This window comes from Erinaceus europaeus, chromosome 14 (assembly GCF_950295315.1).
Source record: "Erinaceus europaeus chromosome 14, mEriEur2.1, whole genome shotgun sequence".
NCBI classification, from domain to species: domain Eukaryota; kingdom Metazoa; phylum Chordata; class Mammalia; order Eulipotyphla; family Erinaceidae; genus Erinaceus; species Erinaceus europaeus.
Window position 1 is genome coordinate 55380825 of NC_080175.1, and position 23943 is coordinate 55404767.

Below are 23943 nucleotides of genomic sequence, written 5' to 3' on the forward strand. Positions count from 1 at the left end.
ATTGTGTGGAATTGCAACCCACTTATCCCACAGTCTTGTCAATCATTATTAATTCACTGGTAAAGAGACAGTTGCTTGGGGATCCTACTTCAGTGTTCATTTCTATAGATCTGGGCTGGGCTCAGGAAAGCTGAGTTTCTGGCAGCTCATGGATGCTCATGCCATATGCCCACTACCTACATGATGACATCATCATTTTTATTCTAAAAATAGGTTTTAACTCAGTATTTCCAAGCAATAATTCAATTTCTGCTATCCTCAAATAGCAATCAGATAACAAAGCAGTAGGCTATTAGAAGAGTGGTGTGTGTGTGTGTGTGTGTTTATGGATAATGAGATTGCTTGGATAATGTTTGTTTGTTTATTGGTTTGTTTTAGATAGAGGTAAAGAGTGAGAGTGAACGGGGGAAAGAGAATAAGAGAGAGTGGGAAATAGAATGAGAAGGAGAGAGAGGGAAAGAGAGAGAGAAGAGAAGGAGGTGGGAGAGGAAGGGACAGAAGAGGGAAAATGAGAAAGAGAGAGAGAGAATAGCGCTGAAGTATCCTTCAATATTTCTGGGGCCCAGGTTTGATTCTGGGCTGTACATAACAAAAAGCATCACACTATCCAAAGGAGGAGCTATTTCACTAGCCCTAATATTTATTTTGATTTTTTAAATGATGGGTGGTTTGGAATCTGCTGAAGCTTTTTCTAAAGAGTATTTTTACAGTAAAGTTTACTGGAGGGTAAAGCATATACCCATTAGCCTCACACATGGGAGCCTCTCCCATTTATCACATTACTCACCATAATGATCTAATTTTTTGCAAAAGACAACTCCACATGGACACATCACGATCACACAAAGTTCACATACAAATTACCTAAGAGTCACTTTTGGTTGAAAAATATCCATTTCTTTGGACAAAGGATAGTAATAAATGTTTCTTGTTTATGACATATAAAGTATTTTAGAGGCCCTAAGGAGATCCTCTATGCTCTACTCATCTCCTCGGTTCCCACAGAAACCACGGATCTTTTTATTGTTTCCATGGCTTTGTCTTGTGCAACAAGTCACATGCAGTGTGTATTTTTGCAGATGGGCTTCTATCACTACACAGTACACATGTAAGATTCTCCCACATCTCTTTTGTTTGCCACCTGGCTATTGTTGGGGCATGGTGTCTGCATGATGAATTCACCACTCCTGGAAGCCATTTTTTCCCTTTTTCCCCCCTTTCTTTTTCTGTTTTTGACAGGACAAAGAAAAACTGTATTTACTCCAGCAGTATTTAAGCTATGTCCTCATCTGCATTTGATGCTCACAGTGACCTGGACTTTTGTCATTGCAATAGGTGTCCAATGATTTCACTTGGTTTGTCCACAAAGGCATAAATAAAGAGCATTTGGTAAACATCTTTAAATTATCTTTATAACTTCCCCACGAGGGAAAGAGAGAGGCAGGCTGGGAGTATGGATTGACCTGTCAATGCTCATGTTCAGCGGGGAAGTAATTACAGAAGCCAGACCTTCAACCTTCTGCATCCCACAATGACCTTGGGTCCATACTCCCAGAGGGTTAAAGAATAGGAAAGCTATCAGGGGAGGGGATGGGATACAGAGTTCTAGTGGTGGGAATTGTGTAGAGTTATCTTGTGGTTTAGTCAATGTTTCCTTTTTATGAATAAAAAAATTTAAATTGCCTTTATAAATCTGATGGTTTCCCAGATGTCCAACAACAGATGAGAGGCTGGGTAAGCTGTGGTACATATTCACAATGGACTATTATTAAGCTATTAAAAATGGTGAATTCACCTTCTTCACCCCATCCTGGATGGAGCTTAACATCCATGAAGGATCCATGAGTGAATCATGTTAACTAAGGTAAGTCAGAAACAAAAGGATGAATAAGGATGATCTCATTCATAGAAAGAAGTTGAAAAACAAGATCAGAAGGTAAAATGCTAAGCAGAATTTGGACTGGAGTTCATGTATTAAACCAAAGTAAAAGATTCTGGGCTAGAGGGGAGTGTTTAGGTTCTGGATCATGATGGCAGAGGAGGACCTTGGGGGTGGGGGTTGAATTGTTATGTGGAAAACTAGGAAATGTTATGCATATACAAACTATTGTATTCTACTGTAGACTGTAAACCATTAATCCCCCAATAAAGAAATTTAAAGGGCTGGGTGGTGGTGCGCCTGGTTGGGAGCATATGTTACAATGCACAAGGACCACTTTCAAGCCCCCATCCCCACCTGCAGTGGGAAAGCTTTGCAAGTGGTGAAGCAGGGCTGCAGGTGTCTCTCTGTCTCTCTCCCGCTCTATAACCCCCTTCCCTATCAATTTCTGGTAGTCTCTATTAAATAAATAAATAAAGATAATTAAAAAAAGAAATTTAAAAAATTATAAATAAATCTAATGGTTTCAGGGCCAGGAGGCAGTACATCTGGTTAAGCTCACTACATTACATTGCACAAGAACTAGGGTTAGAGGCCCTGGTCCCCACCTACTTCCCATCTCAATTTCTCTCTGTCTGTATCTAACAATACAAAATAAATAGATAAATAAAATTTTTAATCTAATGCTTTCATTAGTGGTAGCCTCAAACTTTGGTGTTGGTGTGAATGGAGGGAGGGATAGAGAGGGAAAGAAGAGAGACACCTGCAGCCCTGCTTCATCACTCATAAAGCTTTCCCCCTATAGATGGGGACCAGGGGCTTGAACCTGGGTTCTTGCACATTGTATGTGTGTACTTAACCAGGTGTGCCACCACCTGGCCTCTTAAAATAATGGAAAATTCTTTAGTGCTAAAATGTCTCAGACATTGAGGTGTGAAATTATAATTCTGTAATATGTATTGTCTTTTAAACTAATGTTAGTTCAAAAACAATGTAGAAGTTATATAGTATATAATATATATTATGCTAATATATATATATATTAAGGGTAGATAACATAATGGTTATGCAAAGATACCCTCATGCCTGAGGCTCCGAAGTCCCAGTTTCAATCCCTCATACCACCATAAACCAGAGCTGAGCAGTGCTCTGGATAAAAAGAAAGGATATATATTTTTTTCATATATACATATATTTTTCCATATTTAAATTTTCCATATTCATATATATTTATCTTTTTTCTATATATACAAATATATGTGGAAAAATGTTGTGAGCAAAGGTTGGAGTGATAAAATAATATCTGTCTATAAATTATGTTAGATTTGTTCTAAGACCTATGGAGTTAAAATACTGTCAGATATGTAATTAGTGTGGGGGAGATGAAAGTTAGATACAAATTTAAAATTAAGCAAATAATATAAAATGACTCAGACTTTTGGCAGATAAATTGTTTTCATCTAGATCTTTAGTCATCTAAACTTCCCTAGACTGAATCACATACTACAATTTCTCATCACCAACTGAAATTGAAGCCATCTGTAAATGTCTTCTTCCTGCATTCTAATTACTTCGTTTACGTAAGAATGTTTACATAACACCAGGGAATTTCTTCTTCTATTTTTTTCTTTACTGGTACTAGATTTAATAAGATCATATTCTAAATTAGAGATTTATTATACTCAATTTTAGAACCCATAAGTGTTCTATTTTTCACCTGTAGTTTAAGAACTGTAGTGAGAAAATTTCACTTCAGTGCAATGCTATCTATTTTCTCTAGCATGTGTTTGATTCTAGGGCAGATTCTGGCTGAGCTCATAGTCTGTTTGTTTTTAACCCTTTTCTGCCTCTTTGTAAATTGTAGGTTATGGAAGGAAAGGTGAAATCTTTCTAATCTGATGGGCTTAAAAAATACATTTATTTACCTAGTACTTTTTTTATCTGATAGAGACAGAGAGAAATTGAGAGGGGAGGGAAGATAGTGACTGGGATAGACACCTAAAGACCTGCTATGAAGTTTCCCCACTACAGGTGAGGAGCAGAAGCTTTAACCTGGATCCTTGTGCATGGTTAAGTATGAGTCCCCTTAAATATGCTGTCACCTAACCCCTAAACTTCTTTTTTTTTTTTATGGCAGGATTATTGCTTAGGCTCAGTACTATATGATTCCACCATTCCCAATTGTCATTTGTATAGAGAGTAGAGATCACAAGGGAGAGACTAAGAGAGGGAGAACACAGGCAGCACTGTTCTACCATTCATGAAGCTGTCCTGCAGGTAGGGATGGGGAGCTTAAACCCATATCCTCATGCAATAATATTTGTATTCTAAGAGGTAAGCCACCACTTGGACACCATCTGACTGACTTTTAAGAATATTTATTCAGGGAGTCACGGTAGTGCAGCGGGTTAGTGCACATGGCGCAAAATGCAGGGACCCGCGTAAGGATCCCAATTCGAGCCCCTAGCTCCCCACCCGCAGGGGAGTCACCTTACAGGTGGTGGTCTGCAGGTGTCTATCTTTCTCTCCCCTTCTCTGTCTTCCCCTCCTTTCTTAATTTATCTCTGTCCTATCCAACAATGATGACAACAATAATAACTACAACAAAAGGGAATAAATATATAAATATTTTTTAAAAGAATATTTATTCATTTTTAAATGGAGATAGAGACAATAGAGAGAAACCAAGAGGAAAGGGGGAGATAGGGAGAGAGAAAGAGAGACACCTTCAGTACTGCTCTACAGCTTATTACACATTCCCCTTTGCAGATGGGGAACAGGGGCTTGAACCCATACTCTTGCACATTGTCACATGACATTCTACCAGTGTGCCACCTTCCAGCCCCATCTAATGGGGCTTTTAATGGACTCCCTCCCATTCTTCAGAAATGCCAAGTGTGTACCTATCTGCTACTTGGACTGGACACTATACGCAAATTGTTGGTTTTCCTCTCCAGTCTCTTCAGTTTTCCTTTAATAACTGACTACTGTTCCTTAAGCCAACTCTCAAAACCCTTATAACTTGACCAAATCTAACAGCAAAAGCTTGGCAGCCCTTGTTCCTATCCAAATCCAACATTGTCTAGTAGCTAGCTTTTTCTCCCAGGATCTGTGGATCAGAAACAACTGACCTTCACAACATTTAACCAAATGGTTCTACAAGAGCCATGCAAACAAGGATTCCTGGCAAACAGATTCTCACACCTTGCTCTGACCCTCAAGGACACCACCTCTGGACTGTGGATGACAGTCATTGATTTGAACAACAGCAATGTTGTTCAAATGAGCCCTGACTTTCTAGAAAGTAGAGACATAGAATATGATGATGGACAGGGGTAGATAGTATAATGGTTATCATAAAGAGGCTCTCATGCCCTAGGCCCTGAAGTCTTAGGTTCAGTCCCCCATACCACCATAAACCAGAGCTGAGCAGTGCTCTGGTAAAAAAAAAAAAAAAGAAAGAAGAAAAGAAAGAAAGAAAAAAAAAAGAAAAGAAAAAGAACATGATGATGGAAAAAGACCTGAATTGGGAGTGAGAGTGTTGTGCAGACACATATCACAAGGGAGATTGTACCCATGTGTCAACAACCTTACTATCAACCATTTACACTGATTAAAAAAAAAAAAAAATTAGAGAGAAATACAGAAAAAATAAAATTCACCACCCTTTTATGTCCCGAAACAGATAACAGTAAAGGAAGCTTCCATCTGTCCTATTGTAGAATGAATCTGTCTTCATGAATCCCATAAGACTTGGATTCACTGACCTACCTCCTCAATAGCTCCTGTCTTTTTTTTTTTCCTTCTTTCCCTCTTTCTTTCCTTCCTCCCTCCCTTCCTTCCTTCCTTCCTTCCTTTTTCCCTTCCTTCCTTCATTTCTTTATTTTTTTTATCAAGCCAGTTCTTATGTATGCTTAATAGTGGTTTACAGAATACAGTTCCACATCATACCCACCACCAAAGTTCTATGCCCCCACCCTCCCACAGATAATCACCATAGTTCTCACAAAGTCTTAGGGAGAATTTGTTTGCTTCTGCTATAGTTGTTGTTATTGTTGCAAGTCCATATGTATCAATGTAGAGTCCATGTAAAAGTTATGGGAAATGCACTACATGGGATACTACTCTGCAACAAAAAACTTGATATTGTGTCCTTAAGGACAAAATGGATGCAGCTAGAGGTGGTTATGCTCAGTGAAATAAGAAGGTGAAAGCAACTACCAGATGACCTTTCTTTTTCTTTTATATGTTCCTCCCAGTGAATATTTCCCTCACCTTAATACCCTGAGTAAAATTATCTCTATAATTCCTCCCTGAATTATGCCTTGGCCAGAACCACAATTTGTTCATCTGCAGTGTCACAACTGCAGCATTTCCTGTACTGTGGAAATCATAAAGATTTTTCCAGATACAACGTGGATGGATTCCGGGAACTTTATTGACAAAACCTGACCCAGAGGCATTTCTAAGTAGTGCCTAGATTTTAGAATAAAGCATTTCAAAGAAAGGATTTCAAGCTATTTCAGAGCCCAAAGGGACAACTTGGAAGTCAAAGAGAGAATATGAAAGATGTTTCAAGTTGAAAAGGAACACAAAAGACATTTCAGACCCAGTAGGTAAATACTGAAACCTCACCGAGGGATTAAGAAGTGGTTGAAGCTGAGCCAAGTTCCAAAGGAACTGTTTAGGACATTGAGTATGAGCCTGGCAAAACAGAGCTGACTATACAATTGCCAAATAACCTTCCACAGACTGTAATTATGGAGATTGCAGGGATTTCTTCAGTGCAAAGGGAGACTCTGTAATAATTGTGTGGAGGGTATCTGATACTGGTAATGGAGATTTTTAAGTGCTCTTTGACAATCAATTAAAAAAAAAAGAAACAGCATTCTCTTGAAAAGTATATAAAAAATTTCAACAGAAGTGTATATATATATAACTAGGTCATATTTTAATACAGTGGCTGACTGTAGAAATCATTCTAAGAGACTGAAGAAAATGAGGGTGCCCACACCTAGAGAGGCTCATGATGTGAACCTTAGATAACCTGGGTATTTCTCCCCATTTCATTAGCTGGGCAAGCCTTCTGAAGCTATTTAAATTAGTTATACCCTGGGTTGGTGAAATATTTAACTCACTTACTAAGGATGCTGCTTTGTCTCCCTCTCCCTTTCATTTCCCTTCCCTCCACCTTTATCAAAAGTAATAATAATAATAATAATAATAATGCATACATACATTAAGAAGTTATTTATGCCTCTGCCATCATTCCTGTATCACAGAATTGCTGAGTGGAATATAAAAATAATAGTATCAATAAAGAAAATGCATCAAACTTTTACTAAGTATCCGACTGTGAGCCAAGAACTTCACAAGGGTTATTTCACTTAATGTTCTCAGTAACATTCTAAGGATGATAACTAATAAGAAGCCCACTGGTAGAGTGGTAGCATTTAGATTGGAAGCCAGGCTCAATCTCTGAATGTCACCTTTATACCTACCCTGCTTTCAGATGGCCATGTTTAATTCTTTCTGTAAATGATAATTTCTCCCAAAGACAATTAAAACCATTAACACTGTTTCACTTAGAAGAAATAATGACTTAGAGTTAAAGGTCACCAAATAATATAATGAGCCAGGAGTGGAGGGATAAAAAACATGAAAACTCAGACAAGATGAAAACATGGCAGCTGTCAATATATTTATTCCCTTCAGTTCAAACTCCACTACCTGTTTCCCAGTAATGGACATCTCCCTCCTTTGCCAGCTGGTACAATACGGAGCTCCTTCAGCAGAGGGCGCCAGAGGGACTTTTTTTTCTTTTCTTTTTTGTTTCCCCCTCTATCGGGGGCATTAATGGTTTACAGTCTACAGTAAAATATAGTAGTTTGTACATATGTAACATTTCTCAATTTTCTAACCCCTCACCTGGGTCCTCTTCCACCATCGAAGTACCAGGACCTGAACAGCCCCAGCCCCCACCCCAGAGTCTTTTTTGGTTGCAAATATACTCCAGTCCAAGTTCTGCATTCTGTTTCCCCTTCTGTTCTTATTTCTCAACTTCTATGAGTAGGATTCATCCTTCTCTTTCTGGCTGATCTCACATAACATAAGTCCTTCAAGCTCCATCCAATATAAGGTGAAGATGAATTTACCATTTTAAATATATATACACCTTTCTCAGCCATTCATCTGTTGTTGAACACCTGGTTTGCCTCCAGATTTTTGTCTATTACAAATTGTGCTTCTATGAACATAGGTGTATACAGATCTTTTTGGATAGGTGTATAGGTCTGGATTTGGATAGCTGTATACATCTTTTTGGATGGGTATGATTGAGTCCTTAGGGTATATTCCTAAGAGGGGTTGCTGGGTCATAGGGTAGGTCTATTTCTATCCTTCTGAGTGTTCTCCAGACTGCTTAAGGAGAGTGATTTCTATCCCAACAATCTCCCCTATCCTTCAAGGCTAAGTCTCCACATAGTCTGACTTCTACAGCTCACTTCTCCAGTCTCCATTTCTGAAGTGGCTCCTCCTGCAAAGTGAGCTTGACTTCTTCAGAGACAAGATCCAAGGTCAAGAAGGGGGTCCCCCTTCACCATTCCATGTAGCTGTGTGTCACATGTCTGACTCTACCTCCTGAGTGAGTATCCTTAACATCCCAAGATGACCAACCAGGTGACTCTTTCTTGCCAACACACTCCCCACTGCCATCTCTGATGACTTTGCATTTAGTTGAGACAGCATACCTCCCTAGGAGTGACCATCCCTGGACTGCCCCCTCAGGACAGATTTCAGCAAGTTCCACCCACAGCAGTTCTATCACTCTGGAATCTTCCTGAATAGTGAATAAGCATTTTGTCTCTACACATACCCCACCCCAGTTTCCCAGGAGAGGTTGAGTGTGTGTCTTCTTGGTCATTATCTCAGACCTATTACTCTTGAGATTTTTCTCTTTCTATGTTCCTCAGAGGTTTCTTCTCATCTCAAGAATGAATAATTGATTGATTCATTAGGCCCAAGAGGTGGTGCAGTGAATAAAGTGCTGGACTCTCAAGCATGTCCTCAATTCAATCACTGGTATTACATGTGCCAGAGTGATGCTATAGTTTGGTGTCTCTCTCTTTCTCATTGATTTGAGTAACTGATCACTTTACTGAGGAATAGTTTCATCCATCCACATATTTCATCCTCCACCAAGCCCCCCATACTCCATCACCAGTGGGTACTGGGTCCCCAACCCCTCTTATCACCACCCAACCACCACACACACACACACACACACACACACACACACACACACACACACACCTATACCCAGTCTCTAGATTAACTGCAATAGGCCACAGTGTGTTACAGTGTCACTTTATTTCCTGTATTTCCCTTGCTTTTTATTTAGGGCCCATCTGTGAGTGAGGTCATAGAGTGCTGGGCCTGCTTCTATAGCTCTAGCCAAGTTTCTAGAATGTCAGTCCATTATAGCCTAAACAAGAAGGAAAGTAAATGAACTTACAAACAAAATTCATCGCAACACACGTCTGCCTAACTGCAGTGGCTCAATAGTGACTGCTCTATTTTCCTTCTTGACACCACTCCCACCATTTCCAGGGAGAGTAAGTTCTCTCTTAGTGGGGGACCCTTCCCCAGACACCTTCACCTTAACAAAGCCTGAAATCAGCTACCTGAGCCGTATTCTCCTTCTGCATTTTCTCTAAGAGAAAATGTCTTTTTCCCTCTCACTTCCCCTCCCTCCCAGCATAACCCTTCCTTTCTTCCTTTGAAGCTATTTAAACTAGAAACCAGGTAGTTTTACATGATTTCATATCTCATCAGAGCCTATATATTCTATTTCTTGGCACTGGGTGATGGTGCATCTAATAGAGTTCACACATCACCGTACACAAGAAACAAGTTGAAGCCCCAGGGTTCAACCCTGCAGGGTAGGGAAAATTTCATGGGTGGTGAATCAGTGCTGCAAGTTTTCCCTTTCCCTGGCAAGTTTCCTGAAGCTATTTGGACTCTTTATGCCTTAGGTTACAAAATATTTAACTTACTTGTTAAGTGTGCTGCTTTGTCATGGACACAACTCAAGCTTGAGCCTGGACCCCACCACACTGAAGGAAGCTAGATGTTATCACTTCTCTCTCTCTGTGTGTGTGTGTGTGTGGGTGTGTCTTTCTCTCTTTCTCTATTTTCCTCCCTCCCTACCTCTATCATCGAACTTTTCCAGATGGACCACTTGCTGGTACTAGTAAACAATTCCTAAAAGGCAACAGAAGGACTCAAAAGAAAGCATGTAGTCACAGACACTGCAACAAGATGCCTATCCTGTAAATCCACTTGTGTCCTTCCATGTTAAGCCTTCTGGCAAGAGTCTTATCTCTGGAAATAATGCTAGGTAGTGGCAGGTTCCTCTTGTGTCAGGCAGACAAAGAAAGCAAGGCAAATTGTAGAGGTACTATATTTAAAGCCATCAGGGGGTTATGGAGGCAAAGGCTGTCAAATGAAGATTCCAGAAGTAGTGAGATGAGCTGCAGCTGACAAATATTGCTCACCCCCATGAGAACACATCTTATCTGGGGAATGCTGGGAACCTGGGCTGCCACAGGCAAAAGAACTCTCCTAAAACAAGGTCAAATCAGGAGAACTTTCGAACATTGGTATCATATTTTGCAGTCTAGACTACATATCAGACTACTACCAGTATTCCCTCACAGAACAGATTTTCATCACTGGAAGGGCTGTATATTGTATTAGAGAGAAGTCATATTATACAGAAATCTACAGACAATAGTCCCTTCAAGGGAGAGGCCTAAAGCAGATACTAAATCTGGGGCCATGCAGCAGTGTACCTGGTAGAGCACACATGTTATCATGCCTGAAGACCTGAGTTCAAATTCCTGGTCTCCACCTGCAGGGGTGGCGGGGAGATACTTCATCACCAGTGAAACAGGGCTACAGGTGACTCTCTTTTTCTTCTCCCTGTCTTTCCTTTCCCCCTTAATTCCTCTTTGTCTCTATCCAAAATAAGTGAATAAAAACATCCAAAAGAAGATAGTCTTTGGAGTCAGGTGGTGGTGCACCTGATTAAGTGCATATATCATCAAATACAAGCACCCAGGTTCAAGCCCCCACTCCCAACCTGCAGGGGTTGCTTCATAAGCAGTGAAGTAGGTCTTCAGGTGTCTATCTTTCTCTCTCCCTCTCTATCTCTCCTTCTCTCTCAATTTTTCTCTGTCTTGTCAAATGAAACAAAAAGAAAAAAAAATGGCAGCTGGAAATAGTGCTGGCACTGAGCCCCAGGCATAACACTGATGGCAGAAAGAAAAAGAGAGAAAACAAACAAACAAACAAACAAAAAATAATCTTGAATTCAGGTTTGTTCGTTTGTTTTTTAAAGTAGATTAAATCTGAGGCTGTAGCCCATCAAGGATTGAGCTCAATTCCTAACTGGATTAATGTGATTAGTCCCTCATTGTCTGTTCAATTGGATAAGAATAAACAATCTCTGGAAGGAAATATTACCTTCAGTACCTATATAGCTTTTGTACATAATTTCTGTCCTATGATGAAAAATCATACACAAACACAAGTCCTAAAAAAAACAGTAGAAAAACGTGACCACCTGTTGTGACATAGGACATGAATAGGACTTTGGGACTTGATTAGCATAGGACTGACAGTGGGGATTAGCATATGGCTGCTGGACATAATTAGCATAAGGCTGACAGACTTTTGGAAACCAAGTGATTTAACTTCCAGGTGGCCAGAAGTCCACCCCTCCCTTTCCCCTCCATTCCCTTTGCTCAGGCCAACTTCCTTTCCCAGGAACCAGTATGCTGCCTCTCCCAGGGAACAGACAACACATGGAGCTGAACTTTGGTAAATTATGGATTCATGAGCCTGGCCTACTCTTAACAATTGCCTATATTGCTGTACCTAAGATATACCATCCCGTACTTCCGTACTGTCATGTAGTAAACCTTGATTGTCTTAAACCCACACCAAGCAGCCACAGCTCTCCTATGAAGTACCTTTTTTTTAAAAATTACAATAACCACCAACCCAGAAGAAAAAAATAATCAGAGGAAGCGAGGCCCAAGGCTCATTCACATACTAGTGTCAGCGGAGCAGGCATTAAACTTAAACCTGCTATTATAAATATGCTAAAGAGAGTTGGAGAAATAGGTCACTAGAATATTCTGTTTCTTGACCATATGCATAACTCAGGTTCAAGCCTGGCTCCCACCACAATTCACTTTAGTGCTCATTGCAATGTTATTAATAAATGCTAAGAATTGAAAGCAACCTAATTTCCCATGACCTGATAAATGGATGAAGATGTGATTGACACACAGTGGAAAGGTACTTAACTATGAAATAGTTGAACTTGGGGCCAGATGGCGGTAAACCTGGTTGAGTGCACATGTTACGATGTGTAAGGGCCTGGGTTTGAGACCCAGTTCCCCACCTGCAGGGGGAAGGCTTTGTGAGGGATGAAGCAGTGTTGCAGGTGTCTATCTCCCTTTCTATCACCCCCTTCTGTCTTAATTTCTAGCTGTTTCTATCCAATAAATAAAAGTAATTTTTTAATTGAACTAGCTGAACAAACACCTATATTTGTGACAGCATGACTTGATATAAACAGTATTAGGTTTATGAAATCAGTGAGACAGAGAAAGACAAAGACTGTGTAATCTTACTTATATGTCCTATGTAAGAAAACAAGGATACAAACTAAATAAACAAAAATACGTTTTTGAAAAAGTGATGAGGAATGGGTAAATCAGGTCAAAGAGATCAAATGCAAGCTGAAAATAAAAACTGGGAGCCAAGTGCTGGTGCACCTGGTAGAGAACTCATATTACAATGAGCAAGGACCCAGGTTCAAGGCTCCACTCCTCAGCTGTGGGTGGGGGATGGGGAGGAAAGTTCCACAAGTGTGAAACAGTGCTGCAAGTGCTTGCCTTTTTCTCTCCCTCTCTATCCTCTCCCCTCTCAATTTCTCTATCTCTATAATAACAAAATGGCCACTAGGAGAGGGATTTCATCATATAGGCACTAAGACCCAGAGATAGACCTGGTGATAATTAAATGAATAAATGAATAAATAAATAAATACCAAACTTTAGTGCTGAGCCTGGGACCATGAATGCATGCTGATCTTCAGTGGTATATACCTGAAGTAAGTTATAATGTTACATTGCAGTGCTGCTTCACTAAAAAAAATTAAAAGTTAAAATTATTTACAATACAATAAATTGGTTACTTATGATTAATACATATAAATATGTGATGAATATAATTTATCTGATAGTTATCTACCAGGTTATTAACAATAATAAATGTACAATGCACACACACACATACACACACACACACACACACAAATAAAAATAGCTCCAGATTTAATTTCTGTTGCAGTCATATGCTCAGTCGAGTGGTAATTTGTTTCTCTCTCTCTCTCTCTCTGTATTTATCCCTTATAGTACGTGAGAAAATAAAGAGGTAAACTTAAGCGCACATGGCATGTGGCACAAAGCATAAAATGACATGAGTTAAGGATCCCAGTTGGAGCCCCCCACTCCCCACTTGCAGGGGAGTCACTTCACACGCGGTGAAGCAGGTCTGCATGTGTCTATCTTCCTCTCCCCCTTTCTGTCTTCCCCTCCTCTCTTGATTTCTCTCTGTCCTATCCAACAACAACAACATTAATCACAAAAATAACAATAAGGACAACAACAAGGACAACAACAAGGGCAACAACGAGGGCAACAAAATGGGAAAAAATGGCCTCCAGGAGCTGTGGATTTCTGTTGCAGGCAATGAGCCCAGCAATAATCCTGGAGGAAAAATTAAAAATTTTTAAATTTAAAATAAATAAATACACAAACATTAGTTTAGAATCTACTAGTTGAAGATTATAATGTGAACAAAAGGTTACAATTGTCCTTCAATCTCCAGATACATTTTTCTTTTTCTTTCTTTCTTTCTTTCTCTCTTTCTTTCTATCTTTCCTTACTCCTTTCTTTCTTTCTTTCTTTCTTTCTTTCTTTCTTTCTTTCTTTCTTTCTTTCTTTCTGTCTTTCTTTCTTTCTTTCTTTCACCAGAACATTGCTAGGTTCTGGTTCATGGTAGTTCATGGGAATTGAAACTGGGACTTTGGAGCCTCAGGCATGAGAGTCTCTTTGCATACCATTATGCTATCTACTTTCACCCCCTGGATGCATTTTTCTGAATAGCACATCAGTACTTTAAGCTCAACACAGTCCAAATGAAACTTTTGCAGATTTCATCTTTACTCATGTATGTCAATCATTATTGTCCCAAAGATATTATTGTGTAATCAACTGAAATCACCAATTTCAGCTAATTTAGAATCATTTGGAGTTCTCCCCTTTCTCTCTTTTCTTCTTCTTCCTCTTCTTCTTCTTTTCCCTTTTGTTGCACTTATTGTTTTATTGTTGTTGTAGCTCTTATTGTTGTTGTTATTGATGTCATTGTTATTGAATAGAACAGAGAGAAATGGACAGAAGAAGGGAAGACAGAGAGGGAAGAGAAAGATAGACACCTGCAGACCTGCTTCACCATCTGTGAAGTGACTCCCCTGAAGGTGGGGAGCTGGGGGCTCAAACCGGGATCCTTATACCAGTCCTCGCTTCACACCACGTATCTACAAAACCTCACCTGTGGTATCAGTAGCTTGTACTTGTCTCTCTTGAGTTGGTGGACCTTTTCAAAGAAAGAATGTTATTCACTAGCAGAGAAGACAAATGAGTAGGAATGTATAAAAGGAGCAAAAGAAAAAAAGAGAGGGAAAAGAATAGAAAAAGGAAAAAAGTGTCAGGGAGATAGCTCAACATTAGAGTATGAGATTTGCATTCTAAAGCCCCAATTTTGACACCTAGCACCACCATATGCCAAGGCTAAATAGTGCTCTGGAGTCTCTCTCTCTCTCTCTCTCTCTCTCTCTCTGTGTGTGTGTGTGTGTGTTTATGTCTCTAGTAAAACAAAACAAAAACCAAAAGTCAATAACAGAAAAAGAAGACATCGTCTGAAAGTTGTATGGGACTTAGAAGAAATCGTTTCTATAAAACTAAGTGGTCTGTGAGATGGCACAATAGATAAAGCATTGGACTCTCAAGCAGGAGGTCCCAAGTTCAATGCTAGGTAGCACATGTTCCAGAGTGATGTCTTGTTCTTTCTCTCTCTCCTTTTATCTTTCTCATTAATAAACAAATAAAATATTTAAAAAATAAAAATAAATAAAGGAAACCAAGAGAGGAAAAACAAAAATAAAAAAAACTTCTGAAAAATGCATTAGAGTCCTTTAGGCTCTTTGTGAACCCACATTCCCACATTGGCATCATCCCTGGAGAAGGAGGATTCATCTGTGGATGAAGAATCTTTCTACTTTGCATTATCCAAGACTCCTCGTATGAGCAGAAAATCACAGCCACCACTGAAGAAAGATTTTTTTTGTATCTGCCATTAAATACTCCCACTTCTTGCTCATCAGTTTCCCTTTCACCTAGTTCTCTGCCTCTGTTCTCACCTCTTTGCTCCATCTACATTTCCTCAGTATGCTTGTGGGATGTCTACACTGCCATTATGCCCTACCCTGCTTCTTTGCAGCATTTGTTATTATCTGCTCCATATTATCTTCACCCTGTGACTCATGAGGACAAAGTGAGTGCCCCCAATATTCCCAGAGATGACTCACTATGGGGGAAAACAATAGGATGGTAAATTAAAAATCCTGTCAGATGTACAAAAGGTTCTTTAAGGTGCAAACGCTTAGGCATTCAAGCTTTTCCAAAGAGTGAGCAGAAACTATAATCCTCATGAGAGCAGAGAAATGATTCTAAACTTAAAAACTAGAAACTCTGTGGAAAGGGAAAGAGGGGTGATAGTAATTAGTTGAAGAGAATGGTGTTGAAGAATAACTCTTGTACTTTTCTTAAAAGGAAAATTTAAACAAAATGTCAACCAGTTGTTCCCCTTTTCCATATGGAACACAGCCAAGACAAAAAGCCTTAAACTTATTGTAATGGGATATAAAAGAAAGGACAGAGAGAAAAAACACAAAGTAAAACTGGGACTCGGTTTGGTGTGTTGCACCAAAGCAAAGGATTCTGGGCAGGAAGAGAAGGAAGTGGGGCTTGGTGGGAGGGGAGTTTTGGGGTTCTGATCCTGAGGTCTCTCTCTCTCCCTCTCTCTCTTCCCCCCTCTCTCTCTCTCTCTCTCTCTCTCTCTTTCTCTCTGCCTTTCTGTCTCTAGCAAAACAAAACAAAAGAAAACAGCTTCTGAAAATTGTGTGGGTATCAGAAGAATTTTTTTATATATAAAGGAAGGAGGACTTAAGTTGGGGGTGAGAGTGTTTTACAGACACCTACCACAGGGAGATGAGAAATTGCACCCTTGTATGCACCACCATACTGTAGTCCATTAATCTTCACTTAAAAAAAAATCCCCAAAAAAAAAAAAAAAAAAAAAAAAAATCCCATTCTAAGGGTTATTATTTCTCAGATGCTGAACTCTCATCTTGGGGCAGGGGGTGCAGGGGGGAATGTTGAGAGGTAAGGTTTGGAAATAGCCATTTTCAGCTGGTTCCATGCAGTTCAGATCTTTGGGCCCTTACAAGCTGAAAACGCACTTTTCATTAGTTATTTTACAGGAGCTCCACCCCCCTTCCCCCTGCAGTGTCCATATGCTTTCTGGGTGTCTCACTGAGAACCAGGTTGTGCTGGCTATGTCTCTATAGGGCTCTTCTGGGTGGGCACAGTTTTTGTACCAAAGCTATTCTTCAAATCCTCAGCAAAGCAAAAGCCTGCAGAAGGCTGCAAAAATAAATAAATCAAGCATTCTTCTTTTGCACATTTTGTGCCTAAACCTTCAGAGCCTGTTCTTTTGTATTTTCTGAGTTGCCTTCTCCTCCCATCAGACTAGCCCAGCACTGCAGTTGGAAGGCTCTAAGACAATACACTCTTGAGTAGCCTCTATTTGTAGTGTTGCCCATGAAAAGAACAAAACAGATTGTGAGAGACTGTTCTAATATGGTGTTGTGATGTCTCTCTTTTGCCACTAGTTTTGGAAATGAAGGTTATTTGGGAGGGCAGTCTTCTCGTCCATGGCTCAGGATAATCATATATATCCCTGGCATCCTGACTCCAGAAAGTGACACCATGACACTTTTCTTTTCACAGATTCCAACCTGTGTGTATCCTTAGAGCATAGATCAGCAGCTAAGAAGTAAATCTTAACAGCCAAACCTCACTGCATTTCACTATAACCTATGAGGGAGGCACATGTCACTTCACCTGCTTGTGAGGCGACCCCCCTGCAGGTGGGGAGCCAGGGGCTCAAACTGAGATCCTTGTGCCCATCCTTGTGCTTCATGCCATGTATGCTTAACCCACTGCGCTACCACCCAGACCGTCACTTCATTCCCACCCCCTTCTCCTTTATGTGTTCCATAGGTAAGGTTTCCTAGGGAGAGAGAATAGAAAGAAGGGTATTACAGCTGAGTACTTACTTTCAGAAAGCGATGGAAGTTCTGGAACTGGGAGAGACTCCTTCTCTGGTTCTTCCTTAAAATACTTCTCAGGTTCTAGAAGGAAAGTTGGCTTGCAGATTTCCGGCAACTCTCTCAGAGTTCCAACACTTAGTGACCTGAATGCACCTTCAGAGCCGTTTTTTTTTTTTTTTGGGGGGGGGGAGAAAGCACATAATTTCATTAATTCTTCAAAAAATGAGTTAGCACACATCCAAGTTAACTTTTTCTTGAATTTTACCATCCTATTATGCAGCTGGTTCAGCTGCAGTGATCAGTGAGCACTATAAACACAGCTGTTGACGATAAATCTGTGATCCTTTTATTCAAAGGAGAACAAGGAACTCAAGCATCTCACTCATATTATTATTATTATTTTGTATTCTTTTGCTGTTTTGCTTTGAAAACGAGTATTCTGTAATTTTGGGAAAAGCTCCAAAACTTTTTAATCAACAAGGGAATTGTATCTTTTGTGAAATGGGATTCATTTTAAGTGTTTAATTTAACAACACATGGAACATTTAGAATTTGAAGGTGCACTTTATTTTGCACAGATGCAAGCCAGAACGTATTGATTATGCACACAGTGAGACAATGCAAAAACAAATAAGTGAGTAAGTTCTATTGTCTTGGACAAAGTTAAAAAAATAGATTGTTTTTTTTTTTTTTTGCTTCAGGAGCTAAAGGAATGATAGAATAAAAGTCTACAAGATCTTAATTCAAGATGTGATTTCATGTTTAATCATTAGCTTTGCAAATGTAAGATGAGTGCCTTTGTCATTGTGATGGTTCCGTATCTGGGGAAGTCAACTAATACATATTCAGCACCTGCTAGGGAACAAGCCAGGTACTGTCTCAGTGGCTCTCAGTAATCTGCTATGTGCCAGCCCCCACTTCTGACTTTGCAGGGTGGGAACTGGACCCCAGAAGGTACATCTCTAAGTGCCAGGAGATCTTAACACTTTTAGGCCAGAGAACACACTTTTGATAACCAAGCAATATGTTTTCTCAGAACAAAGGAGAAACCTTCACAACCTAGAAAGCAAAATCATGCCCTCTAACAGATCAGGAGGCCTAGACTTTGAATAATCTAGTTGCTTGTCTGAGTTTACATGGCTTGTAAATAGCATACCTCACGGACTTCAGCTGGAGTATGTATCACTAGAAAATCCATACTTCAAAATATGATAGCAATAATAATGGGATAATAAAAATTGTACTAGTAAACCTTTGTAAAATTCCTACATGGAGTTGTGCAGTGTTACACCTGGTTAGGCCCACATAGTACTAAGTGCAAGGACCTGTGAAAGGATCTGGGTTTGAGCCCCCAGCTTCCCACCTACAGCAGGGAAGCTTCACAAGTGGTGAAGCAGATCTGCAGGTGTCTCTCTTTCTCCCTCTCTCTCTCCCCCCCTCTTCTCTCAATTTATCTCTGTCCTATCCAGTTAAAGAAAAAAATGACCACCAGAAGCAGTGGATTCATAGTACTGGCACTGAGCCCCAGCAGTAACCCTGGAGGCAAAATAAATTATTAAATAAATACTTTCTACATGGTGCCATATGCTATTCTACATGCTTCAAATGTAACATGTCACTCTGACAAAAACCTTAGTTTATAAATATATACATACATAAGTGTAAATGTACATGCATTAACAAAAATGCATCTTTTTTTTAAATAGGAGTATATATTAACACCATTCCCAGGGCCACCAAATGTCTGTGTCCTATAGTGCAGTGGAATATCTATCCTTCCCCCACCTGATTTTTTTTTTTTTTACTTTGGTTCAAAACTCCAAACTCAGTCAATTTCTGCTTTGTACTTCTCCACTTTTCTTTCTTAACTTCTGTTTATGAGTGGCATCAACCCATACTCATCTTTCTCTTTCTGACTTACCTCACTTAATAATTCCTTCTAGCTCCATCCAGGATGGGTCACAGAAGGTGGGTTCACTACTCTTAATAGCTGAGTAGTATTCCATTGAGTATATATACCTGAAATTTCTCAGTCATTCATCTGTTGTTGGGCACCTGGGTTCCTTCCAGATTTGGGCTATTACGTATTATGCTGCTATGAATATAGGTATACACAGATCTTTTTGGATAGGTGTGTTTGACTCTTTAGGATATATCCCTAGTAGAGGAATTATTAGGTCATAAGGAAGGTTCATTTCTATCCATGAGAGGGTTCTCCAGACTTTTCTCCACAGGGATTGGACCAATTTACATTCCCACCAGCAGCGCAGGAAGGATTTTTTGACCCAAAACCTCTCCAGTATTTGTTGTAATTGTCCTTTCTGATGTATGACATTCTCACAGCGGTGAAGTGCTGTCTTTATTTGCATTTTTCTGACAACCAGTGAGTTGGAGCAAGTTTTCATATGTTTGTTGGCCTTTTGTATCTCTTCTGTAGTGAATAATATTCTGTTCATATCCTCTGCCCACTTTTGAATTGGGTCATTTTTTTCTTGTAACTAAGTTTGGTGAGCTCTTTTTATATATATATTGGTTATTAGCCTCTTGTCTGATGTATGGCATGTAAAGATTTTCTTCCATTCTGTGAGAAATATCTTTGTTTGGATGATGGTTTCTTTTGCTTTTTCTGAAGCTTTCAGTTTGATGTAGTCCCACTGGTTGATTTTTGTTTTAATCTTCCTTGCAATTGGGTTTATATCATGAAATATGTCCTTGAGATTTATATGGGAAAGTGTTCCAGTAATATTTTCCTCAAAGTATTTAATAGTTTCTTGTCTAATATCCAGATCCTTGATCCATCTGGTGTTTACTTTTATTTCTGATGAGATAAAATGGTTCAGTTTCATATTCTGCACGTTTCAACCCAGTTTTCCCAGTACCATTTATTGAAGAGAACTTCCTTCCTCCATTTTTGATCCACCTTATCAAAAATTAGATGTCCATGGGTGTGAGGGTTTATTTCTGGGCTTTCAATTCTGTACCACTGGTCTGTGTACCTATTTTTATTCCAGTAACAGGCAGTTTTGATTACAATGGCCTTATAATATGTGCATCTTAGAACAGCAAACTTTCATCACAAATTTTAAAACCCACATATCTGGTCTAAGAAGTAGAGTTTCTTCTTGGATGCAAGTTGAAAAAAAAACTGTGATGAGTAGAATATTTTCATCAGATGATGGAGTTTCAAGAATCATTCCTGGGGGCTGGGTGGTAGGTGCAGTGGGTAAAGTGCACATGGTGTGAAGCACACGGACTGGCATAAGGATCCCAGTTTGAGCCCCTGGCTCCCCACCTGAAGGGGGTCTCTTCATAAGCAATGAAGCATGCTTACAGGTGTCTATCTTCCTCTCCCTCTCTTTGTCTTTCCTTCCTCTCTCAATTTTTCTCTGTCCTATCCAACGACAACAACAGCAATATAATAATAACAACAACAAGGGCAACAAAAATGGGGGGAAATAGCCTCCAGGAGCAGAGGATTCATAGTATATACACCTAGTCCCTGGATAACCCTGGAGGCTAAATAAATAAGTAAATAAATAAACTATAAACCTCAATGTGCCACCTCCACTTCTGACTTAGCCATCTGTGGTAGACCTACAGAAAACAAATGTAGTCTTTATTCATTCTCATTATTTGAACACATAAAGAAGTGATATTCTCTATCAACTCAATTTGGAAAAAGCAGCAGTCACCTCACCCATTTCCTGGCTGAGAATGTATACTTTAGCCTCTTGCATGTTTTGTAGTGTGAGACAAGTCATTTCACGCCTCATTCTTACTTTTTTCTTTTAAAAATGGAGATCACAGGAGTCAGGTGGTAGCACAGCAGGTTTAGCACATATGGCACAAAAATGGAGATCACATAGACAACATCACCAGTGTGTCCTAGAACCCCATTTCTCCAAGTCCCTACCCAACTAGAGAAAGATAGAGACAGGACGGGGTATGGATTGATATGCCAACATCCATGTCTGTTGTTAAAATTCGGAGGCTCCAGCTGGCCGGGCTAGCTTCACGGGTGGGTAACAGAGATGACCAGAGACATACGGCTGGGCAGGGAAGCTGTATTTCTTTATTCAGGAACAACGATCATAAACTAAACCAAACTAATCACCAAACAGAACTCTGCTGCCTCTTTCCCCCCGCGGCGGCACCAAGTACTCTCGAACTCTGCAACTCTGGAACTCTGTCGGGGTTCCTTGGGGCGGGGCCAAGCAGGCCCACGAAACTAGCAGGACTGATCCAATTTTCTTGGCAGGGGGAGAGCTAGAACAACCCAATGTAAAGCATACAACAATTCCCCCTTTTCTTTTTAACTAAATGACTACAGTATCAAGGGTGTGGGGTGAACAGAAACCTATACTGTACAGGCATTTTTTAAAAAAGAAACTGGCACAAACATGGAGAAACATGTAAGCAAGTAACAAGAACCAGTGTGCTGCCAAGGGAAGGCCTGAGAGGGCCATGTTTTGCCTCTGTGGGCAAAACTTTATCAGCTTAAAAAAAACATTTCTTGCCTCTGGGGGGCGTACTTGCCTCGACAGGCATTTGCATGGGGGTGGGGAACAGCCTAGAGTCCCAAAGGCAGCTGGCTGCAATACTTACTATGAAACAAAACTTGTTATTAGCATAACCACAGCACAATCTAACGTTTCTAATAGAGAAGGTATTTGAGACTTTTACATATCAACAACGTCTTTTTAACCTTTTGTTACACCCATTCAAGATGGAGACACACCCTAGGTGTGCGCAGGAAAGAAAACCTCAGGCATAAGAATAATTAGCATAGCCATTGTGTAATCTACCAATTCTAATAGAGAAGGTAATGGAGAGTTTTACATATCAACAAGTCTATTTAACCTTTTGTTTAGACCAACTTAGTTAAAATATATTGATTGTTAACTAATTTTTACCTCAGACTTTAAGTGGAAGTTAATTTTATCTTTATGAGAATTACGTTGAAAACCTTTTTCATTTAACTTTCACTAGTAAGAATTTAGCCTTAAAGTTACTGTTTACCAAACTTTAAACATACACATAAACATGGTCATTAATGCACAAGGAGAGAAACCTTTTTTACGAAGACATGTCATTTCAAACACGAATTTAGATATGTACTGTCTTAGTTGTTGGGGGGTGTGTTGTCCAGTGGTGGTCTCTTGGGCAGCTTCACTTCTAGGAATTGCAGGTTATGATCTCTGCACGAATCTCTGCGTACTCTAGTTTGTCTGCCTTCAGACCGAACTGGCAGCTGGAGATCTCGGCCAGTGTGTCCAGTTTGGCCAGTGTGTCCAGTTTCGGCAGGGAGCCCGGGGGGTCCGAGAGGTCCGGGATAGTTCCAGAATTCATAGCATGAGGGCGGGCGGGCCAGCCTTGTAGAAGGCGTAGGCCGAGGTGCCCAGGGGTGGTGGCCATGATAGGCCACCGCGGCCCTGCCCCATGGCCCTGCCATGTCTGCTGCCCTGTTCGCAGTGGCCGAGCAGCGTGGAGGGATCACGCGTCCAGTGCCCTGCGCCACGTGGTGGAGAGCCGGCTCATGTGGGCTGGCCTGCGTGCTGGCATTGGGCTCCTGTGTGGTGGCATCGGGCTCCTGCATGTTGGCATCAGGCTCCAGCGTGTTGGCATCGGGCTCCAGCATGGTGGCATCGGCCTCCTGCGGGCTGCGGGGGTGCGGGCATGGTACGCGGGGTTTTCTGGGTGCAGCCGGCTGGCTGGCTGTTCCACCAGGTGGAAAAGGCAGCTCCATGCCTCGCCTCTTGCCTGCTGACTCTTCCCGACTCCTCTGGCTGTTTTGAGTGCGCCTGAGCGCATGGAAACCACAGAGTGGTCCAGACATAAATGTTCCAGAAATAGCAAAACAGTCTCGTGAAGAAAGAGCAGAGGCCTTTGGAGATCTCTTCACAAGCAGAAGAGAAGGCCATAGTACATAGGTAGCCAAATTGTCTTCACTTATCTGAGAGATGCGCAGGTCAGGTCCACGTGGGCGCCATTTGTTGTTAAAATTCGGAAGCTCCAGCTGGCCGGGCTAGCTTCACGGGCGGGTAACAGAGATGACCAGAGACATACGGCTGGGCAGGGAAGCTGTATTTCTTTATTCAGGAACAACGATCATAAACTAAACCAAACTAATCACCAAACAGAACTCTGCTGCCTCTTTCCCCCCACGGTGGCGCCAAGTACTCTCGAACTCTGCAACTCTGGAACTCTGTCGGGGTTCCTTGGGGCAGGGCCAAGCGGGCCTGCGAAACTAGCAGGACTGATCCAATTTTCTTGGCAGGGGGAGAGCTAGAACAACCCAATGTAAAGCATACAACACATGTCCAGCGGAGAAGCAATTGCAAAAGCCAGACCTTCCACCTTCTGCACCTCATAACAAATTTTGGTCCATTCCCCCAGAGGGATAAAGAATAGGGATGTTTCCTATGAAGAGGATGAGATACAGAGTTCTGGTGGTGGGAATTGTGTGGAATTGTATCACTGTTGTTTTACAATCTTGTTAATCATTATTAAACTACCAATAAAAGAAAATTTTTTT

The 23943-nt window shown here is 40.6% G+C and overlaps 1 protein-coding gene across 2 annotated transcripts in view; it reads right to left on the minus strand.

Annotated features, from left to right (window-relative positions):
• The window catches only part of WDR49 (WD repeat domain 49), a 250745-nt gene that overhangs the window by 7350 nt on the left and 219452 nt on the right, over nt 1–23943 (minus strand). For both annotated transcript variants that reach the window (XM_060171907.1, XM_060171906.1), the window contains one exon: nt 17415–17561. In XM_060171907.1, the coding sequence (XP_060027890.1) occupies nt 17415–17561 (147 nt within the window). The remainder of the gene's footprint in view (nt 1–17414; nt 17562–23943) is intronic.